The 14,136-nt window shown below is 37.5% G+C and overlaps 1 protein-coding gene across 4 annotated transcripts in view; it reads right to left on the bottom strand.

Moving 5' to 3' along the window:
• The window catches only part of rasgrf2a (Ras protein-specific guanine nucleotide-releasing factor 2a), a 35,347-nt gene that overhangs the window by 14,820 nt on the left and 6,391 nt on the right, over positions 1-14,136 (bottom strand). For 2 of the 4 annotated variants that reach the window (XM_055207450.2, XM_055207453.2), the window contains exons 2-16: positions 13,639-13,745; positions 13,259-13,406; positions 13,092-13,181; positions 12,749-13,002; positions 12,551-12,630; positions 12,262-12,455; positions 10,043-10,152; positions 9,414-9,532; positions 8,982-9,142; positions 8,573-8,639; positions 8,247-8,383; positions 6,302-6,384; positions 5,946-6,194; positions 5,644-5,736; positions 888-1,291 (exon numbers count right to left, since the gene is read on the bottom strand). In XM_055207450.2, coding sequence (XP_055063425.2) covers positions 888-1,291; positions 5,644-5,736; positions 5,946-6,194; positions 6,302-6,384; positions 8,247-8,383; positions 8,573-8,639; positions 8,982-9,142; positions 9,414-9,532; positions 10,043-10,152; positions 12,262-12,455; positions 12,551-12,630; positions 12,749-13,002; positions 13,092-13,181; positions 13,259-13,406; positions 13,639-13,745 — 2,296 coding nt within the window. The remainder of the gene's footprint in view (positions 1-887; positions 1,292-5,643; positions 5,737-5,945; positions 6,195-6,301; positions 6,385-8,246; positions 8,384-8,572; positions 8,640-8,981; positions 9,143-9,413; positions 9,533-10,042; positions 10,153-12,261; positions 12,456-12,550; positions 12,631-12,748; positions 13,003-13,091; positions 13,182-13,258; positions 13,407-13,638; positions 13,746-14,136) is intronic. The other 2 variants (XM_055207451.2, XM_055207452.2) reach the window with 2 other exon arrangements.

Raw genomic sequence — 14,136 nt, forward strand, 5'->3', positions numbered from 1 at the left:
AAATGGTGAAAAGCCCTGCTGATATTAACTCTTTGAGCTCTGTCACATTCACTTTTTGACTGTAATGGGGCATATACCAAACGCAAATTCAATTTGCGCGAGTAGATTACATACAAAGTGAATGCAAAGATGTGATGCAATCTCAAGCGGGGCGATGCGAATGATGCGAATTTGGCTGCGTGACTGCAGCGAAAACACGCGCTATTCGTCTCAAACACCTCTTTGCGCAAGTTAAAAATATTAAACTTAAGGGAAAAATTCACATGCCACACCAAGGTAAATCCTGTGAGTAATCTAGAGCAAGGAACGCGATACTTCGCGTTTGGTGTGCACGTGGCGTAAGGCTCTCCGCAGTTAGATTTTTCACTTTTTTAACAACACATAATTCCCCAGATGATTGTTGCTTTATAGATCACTTTACTTTATATATTTATAGATATAGTAGCCGGGTCCTCTTCTTTTTGTCCAACTCAAGCAAGTAAATTATAAATCATTATTATAAGATTACCGTTGTGTTTTTTTATTTATTTACTCAACTGATTTTTGTTTATTATTAACTAAAAAAGTTACGAATTGCAGCTTTAATAAATAGACTGTGTGAAAACTCTTGTGGAAATGATTAACTGTATTCTAATACAACACAAATAACAACACAAAAACGAAACAAAGACGCTCATCCGAACCCCATTCACACAGCAGTATGATCCTAGAAAATTTTCGTAAAATTGGCAAACAGAAACACCTCCCGTAAATGTTTTGGGATCATTCCTGTAAAGGGGACCTAGTAACATTGCCGTTACATTCACGGAACGCATCCTGTGTGAACAAATGGCAGGAATGATGCTGTAAAGGGAGTGGCCAAGATGGGTCAGCAGTGTTGATCTCACCTCTTCGAATGCTCCTCCGCAGTTTCCCGCAGAAGGCGTCTATACGTGGCAGGTCCCCGCCCTCGTCCGGAGTGGTGGATGCGAGCTCGGGAGAACTGGGACCCCGGCTGAGGTCCAGAGGGGCTTTGGTACAGGTGGGAGGAGGGGAGGAGATGAGGGGGTTATAGGTGGACGTCGGGCTGCCGGATGCGGAGGACGTGGCCGTCGACAGGTCCAGGGCTCCACCCCTACAGCCCACAGCAGAACTGAGGGAAAGTTTGCGGGCTTGGATTGGGGAAGCCGTACGGGACGGGACAGATACGGGCGGAGGAGACGAGAACTTGCGTGACAGCCGCGGGGATTTGTTGTTCAGGTGCTCTCCGCTCCAGGGGCCCTGGTTTGTGGCGAAGAAAAGTTCAAGGGACCTGGACCATCGAAGACAAAAACATGTTAATAAATACATATTACCTCACGTACAATTCTAGAAATACCAATGGGTCTCATTCACTAAGCATGCATATGAACGAATTTGTGCGTGAGATGTGTGTATGGACGTTTTCATGATTCAATAAAACCTTTTGTATTCAAATTTCTTCTAAATGTACAAAAAAAATTAAAAACAAATATCAAATGTACACAATAAATAAAATACTAGGCTATAATTATAATGTATGTAAAAATTTTGATATAACACTTACATTATTATATTTTATATTATATATTATTATATCTTTTTATTATACAGAGGATACATTATTATATTTCCTTTCTCACTTTTTAAATCTCTATATAAAGTGTCTGCTTAATGCCTAATGTAAAGGTATGTAAATTTAATGAGAAACAGATGATGTCTCTGTCATATTAACTCATTCGCTGCCAGCCATTTTTGAAAAGTTGCCCTTCTATATATAATATATATATACAAATATTATATTATGAAAAGTTATATTATGAAAACTTTACATTATATAATGTAAAGGTATGTAAATTTAATGAGAAACAGATGATGTCTCTGTCATATTAACTCATTCGCTGCCAGCCATTTTTGAAAAGTTGCCCTTATATAAACATACAAATATTATATTATGAAAAGTTGCCCTTCTATATATATATATATATATATATATATATATATATATATATATATATATATCAAATGAAAGAACAGACCCTCTGCTTTCAAACAAACAAACAATACAAAACATACAAAACGATCTTATTTTTTTTCTCTGCTTATAAACTTTCTTTAAAAAAATAAAAAAATTTAATTAGCAAAAAGCTGAAATAATTGCATTTTTGTGAAGTAATTTTGTTAGAAATCAGATTCAGAACGATTATCAAAACATACAAATAGTTTAAAATTAGTAAATCATTTTTTGCTTCAGTTTTTTTATAAATTGGGTAAGTGCATCTAGTGAATAATCGCGGTATTACAGATTAACATAAAACCTCATCAGGAATACTTTTTAATGCAATTTTTTTCTCTTAATTGACGAGATAACTCGTTGATGGCGTTGAAAGAGTTAATAAATGTCTTTTTTATCACATCTAATACTTTAACGTTACTCTGGAAGACAAAGTACTGGCTACCTTCAGCAACAGCAAAACCCCCCAAATCAAAAATGCAAAGCAAACTAAATATTACTAATAAATTGCTAATAAATATGATCATGGATTTCTAGCTCTTTTGCTTTGGTGAAAAACTGCTCTAAAATTTTCTTTGGACCAGCGTTGCGCTGCGAAAAGCCCTTATATGGAGCTAGATTGGGCGTGGTTTATGCAAATTGCCAACCTCGTGCACGTGGCCGCTCATGCAAAAAAACTTCAAATTCACAAACGTTCATAAGCGAATTAGGTGGAAAGTTTTCATAAGAAGTTCAAGTGTCGTATAAATATGAAAAACTTTGTGTATAAATTAGTGAATGAGACCCATTGGACCTTTTAAAATAGGACATTAAGGTTTAGGTACTAAAACTGCCTGAGGACTTTTTCGCTACAGTGCGAAAAATTATTGACATAAATGGTGCTAAATTTCAGTGCTACGAGCTAGTGTCTTTCTGTAACACACATTTTAATGAGAAAATAGGCGAAGAGAGGATTTTTTAATTAAAGTGTACTTGATGTACCATGTAAATGGAAAACCCAACCAGAACATTTATACTGTAGAGATTAAACCGAATACCATAGCTAGTTTTTATGCTTTTACACAGTCACAGTCCTTCCGAAACATACAATTTATACACAATTACCTTTTTGTCTGATGTATCTAATTTTTGTTTTTTTTCTAATGACGGGTTCACACTAAAGTAATTTTCATTCTGAATTTATCCCGATTTTTCCCTTTTTAGCCCAGAACCTCAATCGGCTCCAATGTTTGACTTAGATTATTATGTAATTTGTGGCGTGTAATGACATTTACGGATTAAATCTTAAGGCCTGGGCATACTTTTTATGCATACCGTTGTACTTTGTATGTGCAGGTCATGCATGCGCATACAGGAGTACAGTATGTAATAAACAGGCCAAGAGAGGTATTGCAATTTGTCGCAATGCGCATGCATTTAACACTGGTGTACCTGTAGGAGTCAAATGAAGTATACTTTGCGAGGCTGTGCAAAAAACTGACGTATACGTGGGCCTTTACACCTCCTGATCTGCTCGCAAGCAAATCAGAGCCACCCGATTATATCAAACATGTTTGATATTTAGGATTTTAAATCGGAGAGACAGAGGTGCATGACAGACCTTTTGAAATCTCCTCGTGTGTGTGCTTCAAGCAGACCTTATAATCAACCAAAAATGCTGTAATGTGAGTCCGGTAAGTGGGCAGTTCATGGCAGTTTATGTAAATGTGGCCAGTCATGTTTATAATCAAGCTTTGACTTATGAAGCAAGATGATTATTAGATTACAGACACAAGTTATTTATATATATACTGTATATATACAGTGAGGAAAATAAATATTTGAACACCCTGCTATTTTGCAAGTTCTCCCACCTACAAATCATGGAGGGGTCCAAAACCGCCACCGTAGGCGCATGTCCACCGCGAGAGACAAAAAAAACATAAATCACAATGTATGATTTTCCCAACTATCCATTTGCATGATACAGCTGCAAACAGGCGCCCGAACACCTGTTTATCAGCTAGAATTCTGACCCTCATAGACAAGTTAGTCTGCCTTTAAAATGTCCACCTCCACTCCATTTATTATCCTAATTTTATTAACCTATTTGAGGTCGTTAGCTGCATAAAGACACCTGTCTACACCATACACTCCAAAAACAAACGGCGCTATATAGCACCAAAAGTGGCTCTCCGCTCGTAATCATAGAAGAACCATTTTTAGTGCCATATAGCACCAGTGAAGCACCTGTGTAGAACCATATAGGGGCCATATAGCAAAGAGCAAAGAACCACTTTTGGTGCCATATAGCACCGTCTGTTCTCAGAGTTTACAATCAGTAAGAATCCAACTACTAACATGGCCAAGACCAAAGACACTAGAGACAAAATTGTACACCTCCACAAGGCTGGAAGGGGCTACGGGGCAATTGCCAAGCAGCTTGGTGATAAAAGGTCCACTGTTGGAGCAATCATTAGAAAATGGAAGATGCTAAACATGACTGTCAATCTCCCTCAGACTGGTGCTCCATGCAAGATCTCACCTCGTGGGAGCTCAATGATCCTAAGAAAGGTGAGAAATCAGCCCAGAACTATACGAGAGGAGCTGGTCAATGACCTGAAAAGAGCTGGGACCACCGTTTCCAAGGTTACTGTTGGTAATACACTAAGACGTCACAGTTTGAAATCATGCATGGGGTAGAAGGTTCCCCTGCTTAAACCAGCACATGTCCAGGCCCGTCTTAAGTTTGCCAATGACCATTTGGATGATCCAGAGGAATCATGGGAGAAAGTCAGGTGGTCAGATGAGACCAAAACAGAACTTTTTGGTCATAATTCTACTAAACATGTTTGGAGAAAGAAGAATGATGAGTACCATCCCAAGAACACCATCCCTACTGTGAAGCATGGGGGTGGTCGAATCATGCTTTGGGGGTGTTTTTCTGCACATGGGACAGGACGACTGCACTGTATTAAGGAAAGGATGACCGGGGCCGTGTATTGCGAGATTTTGGGGATGGGTTGAGGCTGGGTCTTCCAACATGACAATGACCCGAAGCACACAGCCAGGATAACCAATGAGTGGCTCTGTAAGAAACATATCAAGGTTCTGGCGTGGCCTGGTCAGTCTCCAGACCGAAACCCAATAGAGAATCTTTGGAGGGAGCTCAAACTTCGTGTTTCTCAACGACAGGCCAGAAACCTGACTGATCTAGAGAAGATCTGTGTGGAGGAGTGGGCCAAAATCCCTCCTGCAGTGTGTGCAAACCTGGTGAAAAACTACAGGAAATGTTTGACCTCTGTAATTGCAAACAAAAGGCTACTGTACCAAATATTAACACTTTCTCAGGTGTTCAAATACTTATTTGCAGCTGTATCATACAAATAAATAGTAAAAAAAAGCACACATTGTGATTTCTGGATTTTTTTTAGACCATGTCTCCCACAGTGGACATTCACCCAAGACGACAACCTCAGACCCCCCCATGATCCCCAAGTGGGAGAACTTGCAAAACAGCAGGCCTCACTGTATATATACTGTAGACGCCAAAGTTAAAGTTTAATATGAAGGATTACAGAGAAAATGCTCAAAAAAAACTAAAATAATTAAGGAAACAAGGCTGAGTGAGTCACAGACGAGCGATGAGTTACTTGGACTGATCCAGCGCGAGTCTTGTGATCTTCAGACTGTAGTCTGGACAGATGGAGGTGATGGACAAACGGTCAGATGAATGATACTGAACCCTGTGAGTGACAGCAGTGAAGGAAACAAGAGGATTGTGGGAGGATCAGGGGAAGACGGTGAGTTTTAAGGACCGTAAACAATATACAAAGATGGATACAAACATTTTAGTATGCATGTGTTAGTTACTTATAGAAAGTGGTTGGGACCTGTTTGAAAAGTCACACGCTTTAAATATCAAACATCAGGACAGGAAGATCTCGGCTGTCACCTGACGGGTATAGACGTGAAAGGTTTCTTGTAGATGTCGGCCAGTTTGTCCATCACGACGGCAGCAGTGGTAAAGATTCGATACGTGTGCAGGAAGGTGTTGAGGAAGTCGATGGAAAGGAAGCGCAGGTCTGTCAGTCGTTCCAGAAGTCTCTCCACGCTGGCGTAACGGATCTGTGGGACCTTGCACGAGTTTAACGTTTTGCTGAAACAAATATCAACATCGTCCTTGTGCAGCCGGGCATCAGATCTGTGTATGATATTCATGTATGAGCGAGTTTATTTTACACATTGACGTGAAATATAAACAAACCAATAAGTTAAATGAATGTGAATGTAAGTGAAGTTGAATCTTACTTGATCATGTGAGGCACAGTAACTTTAGAGTTTTCCTCAAACACGCTGGTCATCAAGCCATTACAGTGAATGTTGTCAATGCACTATCATGAAAAATCAGGAAAAGAAAAGAAAAACAACAGAAAATCATTCTAGGACACAAAACATATCAACAACTGTATTGATATTATTAAACAGTTTTTCATTTCTACTGTACATCAGAATGTTTTGATAGATAAAAAATGTATCATGCTACTGATCACAATATCTGTCTGTCTGTCTGTCTGTCTGTCTGTCTATGTATATATCTGTCTGTGTGTCTGTCTGTCTATGTATATGAGTTTCTGTCTGTCTATGTATATATCTGTCTGTTTATGTATATATATCTGTCTGTCTGTCTGTCTGTCTGTCTGTCTATGTATATATCTGTCTGTCTGTCTGTCTGTCTGTCTATGTATATATCTGTCTGTGTGTGTGTTTGTCTGTGTGTCTGTGTGTGTGTGTGTGTGTGTGTGTGTCTGTCTGTCTGTCTGTCTGTCTGTCTATGTATATATCTGTCTGTCTGTCTGTCTGTCTGTCTGTCTGTCTGTCTGTCTGTCTGTCTGTCTATGTATATGTCTTTCTGTCTGTCTATGTATATATCTGTCTGTCTATGTATATATCTGTCTGTCTGTCTGTCTGTCTGTCTATGTATATATCTGTCTGTCTATCTGTTTGTCTGTCTGTCTGTCTGTCTGTCTGTCTGTCTGTCTGTCTATGTATGTCTTTCTGTCTGTCTATGTATATATCTGTCTGTCTATGTATATATCTGTCTGTCTGTCTGTCTGTCTATGTATATATCTGTCTGTCTATGTATTTATCTGTCTGTCTTTCTGTCTGTCTGTCTGTCTGTCTGTCTGTATGTCTGTCTGTGTATATGTCTTTCTGTCTGTCTATGTATATATCTGTCTGTCTATGTAAATGTCTGTTTGTCTGTTTGTCTGTCTGTCTGTCTGTCTGTCTGTCTATGTATATGTCTGTCTGTCTGTCTGTCTATGTATATGTCTGTTTGCCTGTCTGTCTGTCTATGTACATGTCTGTCTGTCTATCTGTCTATGTATATGTCTGTCTGTCTGTCTGTCTGTCTATGTATATGTCTTTCTGTCTGTCTGTCTATGTATATATCTGTCTGTCTATGTATATATCTGTCTGTCTGTCTATGTTTATATCTGTCTGTCTGTCTATGTATATATCTGTCTGTCTGTCTGTCGGTCTATCTGTCTATGTATATGTCTGTCTGTCTGTCTGTCTGTCTGTCTGTCTGTCTATGTATATATCTGTCTGTGTGTGTGTGTGTGTGTCTGTCTGTGTGTCTGTCTGTCTGTCTGTCTATGTATATATCTGTCTGTCTGTCTGTCTATGTATATGTCTGTCTGTCTGCTGTGTATATATCTGTCTGTCTGCCTATGTATCTGTCTGCCGGTCTTTCTATGTATTTATCTGTCTGTCTATGTATATATTTGTCTGTCTGTCTGTCTGTCTGTCTGTCTATGTATCTGTTTGTCTATCCATCATTAGTATTTAGTGTTTTTGACATTATATAAAATACAGCTGGTAAAGCTAACTATATAAAGCCAAATAAATAAATGATTACCAAAAAGATTTAATAATATTCAGTAATCATAACAAAACGAATTCTAAAATCAGCATGAAAATGTGCATTCGATCCCTAAAGCAAACTGTTTAAAAGACCGCTCAAGCCTTTCCAGAAAATTCAGTTAAGTCTATTTTTGTTAATGCAAATAAGCCAGCTTTCCTGTAGCTCAACAGTATGAGAAACACCAAAGCCATGGGTTTGTTATTGAATAGAGAGGAGGAAGTATTGGATAAGAAAAAACATCAGCCATAATGCACAGATGTAAATATAACAAAGACAACCTCGTGATATGTTTAGTGCAAACGGTCTTACATTTACTGTGTGTTTTACCTGGCTGATGTCACTGGTCCACGCAGCTTTCTCCTGTCGAGACGGTGCCAGCAGAGTGACTGTAAATGATGGACCATCAGCCGGTTCAACCACGATTTTAAACTCCAGATGGTTAAATCCCTGAACGGCAGCGTTATCTAAAGGACACAGAAACAAAACTTAACTCAGTTATTCATATTTATTATTTCAGTATGTTCATACAATTTATAAACTACACGTCATAGGTGTTGATGTGCTTTTGGACAGGTTTATAATTGTGTCCTTAACTTTATTGGCTAAAATATGAGCAGGATATTTTTTCCGACATCTGCAAACATCACACTTACAGTCTTCATCATTAGCGTCCACCTCCTCGATCAGTCCACACTCGATAAGAGACAACGTGCCTCCTTGCTATAGTTGAAAAAAACAAACGGTACCTTGTTATAAAGCAAATAGATGAAGCGTTGATTAATAAACTACACGTGGGGGAAATATATGTCCAATGACTGGATTTAAATGATTTTTCATTTACAAACTTGAACTTTGTAAGGACTTAAAGTGTGCTTTACTACGTATTTTCCTGGTTATTTCTTTATGCTTTATGCATTTGGGACTATTACGAGAGTAACACTGGATATGAAGTTAAAGATATATGAAAAACGTCACATTGGTGACCCGTCTGTCCTCTTTCATTCATGCATGCGTTTTACTAAAAGAATAACAAATAAATGTTTTTGTCATGGGCCGGCTCACTTTGAGCAGGTGCAGTTTTCCACTGGAGGTCCGGGTGCAGATGAGGAAGTGTTTAGTAAACAGGAAACACTGCCGTTCGCTCTCCTTTCTCAGAGACAGTGAACCCAAACGCACTTTACTCAGTTTACCTTTCTCAATGGAGGGAAGTTGAACCAGAGAACCTGAAGGAGAAAACACACACATCAGCTTAACAGAGATATATCGACAAATAAAACACTGGAAGAAATATTTTTTGAACCACTGAAGAAAGACATGTGAACAGATAACAGGTTCCTGTTGCTCAGTGGGCCAAACAATCAAGTCACGAGTTTACTGACATACCCGAAATAAACGTATAAGTCGAAAAATACAAAGTTTATCTATTTCTCCTCCTTCACACCCTGAAAATAACCTGATGATTGACAAGACTGCAAATAATGAAATGCATCTCACCTTGTCGTACAAACGTCTGACTGGTGTCGAGCAGAATGTCACAGCCCTCCACGATCATTCGCTCAATCGCAAGATTTTTCCGGATGTTTTCGGTGTCACTCACTTCATCGTGCATCATTCTGAGAACAAAAAAAACATGCATTTGTCTCATCTCAGTTACAGACGACAAAGCAAATGATCAAATAAAACAAACGACATCTCTACTGGTTGGATGTATGAATAAATTAACATGTGAATGGGTCAATATTCCACCGTGAAAGAAAGTGTGATCTTTGTTTTCATGAATGTTAATTATGTCGTTTGCATTTAAAAGCTTTGTTTTCCATAGACAGAATGTTCCCACTGAACGCCGTGTTTGATATTTTGTAGAAAAAACACTTTTAGTTGTTAAAATCTGACGTCACAGTTTTTTAATGACTTTACTCGAGATGAATAGGATTACTTTCAAAGCCATTAAAGTGATATTTTAAATGGTCATTTACTTCTCAAGTTTTTCCAAACCTGTATCTGGGGCACCATTGACCTCCATAGTAGGAAAAATAATACTATGGAAGTCCAGATCTACTTGGTTACAAAAAATGTCAAAATGTCTTCATTTGACTTCATGAACACAAAATGCAGATACTCACTTGGATAGTTCCTCCAGTTTGGATTTGGCAAATTCCAGACTCTTGCGTTCCACATGTTCATGAGGTGTGTGTGCAAGTAGCTCGTGAAGAGTGATGATATAGCGAGGAATCTAGATCATAATTAACAATTGAGATAAAAAAAACTAAAATCTCCTTTGTTATCTTCAGAATGCTATACTATTATACAACACATCCTTTATATTCATGAAATACACAGATAACCTCGGCTAGAACACTATTAGTGTTTTCAAATCATGTCAGACACAGTATATCGTATTTACGCAATAAACGTACGTGATTGCAACCACAAAGTCGTAAATGAGTGGGAAAACTCAAGATTTTCTTTAATTCTGCATTCCAAATAACTCGGAAATATTTGAATTCTCATCTCACACTGCATAAAATGACTTTCTTAGTGTTTGTTTCTTGTTTTCAACTAAAAATAAATACAAATTCTAAATTCTCATCAATTTTCTGGATGAGCAAATTGACCTTGGAAAATAAGTCTAGTTTTTAAACAAAAAATATAAACGTTAAGATTTACTTTTTTCATAAAAACTTACTTCTAGAAAAATGTTCTTATTCCATTGGCAGATTATTTTTTTTTTTGGCTTGTTTTAAGCACAAATTTCTTTAAATTTGATATTTTTTGTCTAAAAACTGTAGACTTATTTTCCTAGGTCATTTTGCGCATCAAGAAAATACATCTTAATTTAAGAATTTTTAGATATTTTTACTGAAAACAAGACAAAATTGGCACGCGGTGTTCGTGAGAAACATGCGGGAATCACTGCAAAAAATGATTGTTGGAATGTTTTTAGTATTTTTGTCTTGTTTTCAGAAAAAAATCAAAAAATTCTTAAATGAAGATGCTTTTTCTTTATGAGCAAAACGACCCAACAAAATAAGTATAGTTTTTAGACCAAAAATATCAAATTTAAATGAACTTGAGCAAAAAAAATCTGCCAATGGGGTAAGCAACATTTTTCTTAAGCACTAAATTCAAAGAAATATTAAAGAAAAATTTGCTTAACCTATTTGCAGAAAATTACTTAAATTTGATATTTTTGGTCTAAAACTACACTTATTTTCTTGGGGCGTTTTGCTCATCAAGAAAAAGCATCTTAATTTAAGAATTTTTTGATATTTTTACTGCAAACAAGACATTATAATAAGATTTTTTTTCTTAAAAATAATTTTTTGCAGTGATCAATGGATGAAAAAAAAATTTGAACACTGCAAAAAATGACTTTCTTACTTAGTATTTTTGTTTTGTTTTAAGTACAAATATACAAAAATTAAATCAAGATGTATTTTCTTGATGAGCAAAATTACCTAAGAAATAAGTCTAGTTTGTCAAATGTCAAATTTAAGTGAATTTGTACTTAAAACAAGCAAAAAAAAAAAAAAACTGCCAATGAGGTAAGAAAATTTAAGATGGTTTAAAAGTTTCAGTTTTTTTTCTTGTCCCATTGGCAAATTATTTTGCTTGTTTTAAGCACAAATTATTTAAATTAATATTTTTGTCTAAAACGACTTATTTTCCTAGGTCATTTTGCTCATCAAGACAATGCATCTTGATTTAAGAGTTTTTAGATATTTTTACAAAACAAGAAAAAAAATTGTAAGTAAGAAAGTAATTTTTTGCAGTGAAAGTTATCAGGCTTTATATATACAACAAAATAAGCTTTCTGCACAAAATATGACAGCACTGAAATATATAAATTTGTAACATTATAGTGGCTTTATAAACAAATTAAAAAACAAAAAAGCAAAACACAATTGATGCACATTTTTTGTTCTTCATTTTCGGTAAGTATAAATTTATAAACCGTTTCAACATGCAAGATTTCTATGCAGACCCTTGCAGCAACCAGATATGATATAATGCGCAAAAGTATTGTTTTGGTTGCTTTTATTATTGTTTTATTATTATTAATTTCAGAATCCTCCTGAAAAGGTCATGCTTTGATATATCAATCATCTATTTGTCAATATACAAATACAAATATACAAGTTCACCAAACTTGAACTTTGGAACTCAGTGAAATGCGAAACTTTTCATACGTAAATGAATGGAAGTCAATGGAATGAAAAGTATAGTGTGACCACACGCTTACTGGTTGTAAATACAAGCAAATCGGGAGGACTTGACTGTGATCTATCCCACAATGCAATGCATCTGATTTTTCAGCATATGTCTACATTTTGAGGTTCACCTGAAACATTGGGTATGTAAGGAAAGTTTCCAGCATTCTGCCCTCACAGGCAGCGTTTGCTTCATACTGCTTCAGAAGTTTATCAAAGTCTCGGTTCTGTTTGCAGTTTGCCAAAACCTGCAGGCTGTACTGATGATTTCGCACAAACTCCTGGTAAATGTTCAGCATTGGCAGCAGGATGTCAAACAGATCAGCTGAACACAAACAAATCAATTATCAGATACGAACCATATGTGCACGTAAAGCAGGACTCAAGTCTGCCGTTAGATCTGGATTCATACTAACTCACCTAAAACTAACGTCGGCCAGTTGGCTATACGAGCCTTCAGGCCCTGATGGAATATCTCATGAAGAAACATTATGGTTTCGCTTGCGTATAAAGAAAAACACAAACAGACAAGGTTATATTTTCACAGGAGGATGATAAACACAAAACTAGATATTTTAATATACACATCATATACAACCATTGGTTCAAACGTAGTACCTATTAAGGAAGATACTGCTGACATCGTCGTGGCTGATGGGAGGTTTTTTGGAACTGGCCGCCATCCGGAGCGGCCGCAGGAAACAGTTAACCAGGATGGACAGCTGAAGGACATATTCTGTCTCCGCTTCGACCATGTTAAAGACGATCTGGTTTCTCTTCCTCATGCTCTCGGCGTGAGGCGAGCAGATATAGTCCTGCACGATGGTCTTCCACTTCCTCCGGCAGAGCCAACCGCGCATGAAACTCTGAACCTGCGAACCCGAACACAGAAGACGCCCGTGCGGTGACGTTCACGCCCTACAGTTCTGCACACACCAATTCTTAAACTTATGACAAATACCTTCTTGATTTTCTTGATGTCCGGATCTTCCTCCTCTTGATTGGACTGATACAGCAACATCCTCTCTTTTGCTTTATTCAAAACTGTGATCTATGAGAAGATAAAAGACATTTACATCAGAGGATGAGAATTAGAGATGAGATGCATGTTAGGATTTGACCTCTGACCTCTGCCTTCAGCCTCTCGATCTCTGTATCTTGATCTTCCAGTTGTGTCCTCAGCTGATTGGCGGCCACCTTCTCCGTCTCCAGGATCTGCACGAGATGGATGTACTTCTGCATGAGAACTTCCCGCTCGATGATGAGATCGGAGTAACTGCCGCCGACAGACATTTACAAAGAGAAACATCAGCACCAAATAAACCAAGAAAAATGTTCACATATCGCTAAGATCACCAGAGGAGACAAATTTCAGTTCTTATCTTCGGAGAAACATCTGATACGTTAAAGAGGTGATTTATTTCCTAATCGATTTACCGCGCATGACATGCAAACTAGTTTGTTATCGATCCGTACAAAGAGAAAAAGTGAAATGTGGTTTGCTTCACCTGGCCTGCTGAATGGCCTCCACCCACTCACTGCAGTCTGCATCTTCTTCTGTCCGCAGCTCCAGAGGTTTCTGTCCATCGTGACCGAAGATCACCAGAAAATGATGCTGAGGAAAACAATCCAGACCACATATTAACAAACACACCGTAACGTATATGATTCACAGTGATAAAACTGATCTAAGTACAGTACTGCGGTCTCTAACGTGACCTTATGGGTATTTATTAAAAACTATCAGCGGACATGAAATCACACAGCACCAGGCAATAAAAAAAAGGATCCATTTTGGATTTTGAGGTCCGATGATAAATCTTATGCCCACCATACATTTCACTAAAACCATAAAAAATGTGTGCATAAAGAAAATAAAATTTGCATTATGACATTATAGACTTAACATACATCAGTTTTTAGATCTTGGGTGAAATCTGACCCCGGACCTGTTTTAGAGATAAGAGATGGTGCAGTGATACGGAGAGCTTTATACAGGACACAGG

This window comes from Misgurnus anguillicaudatus, chromosome 12, assembly GCF_027580225.2.
Source record: "Misgurnus anguillicaudatus chromosome 12, ASM2758022v2, whole genome shotgun sequence".
NCBI classification, from domain to species: Eukaryota; Metazoa; Chordata; class Actinopteri; order Cypriniformes; family Cobitidae; genus Misgurnus; species Misgurnus anguillicaudatus.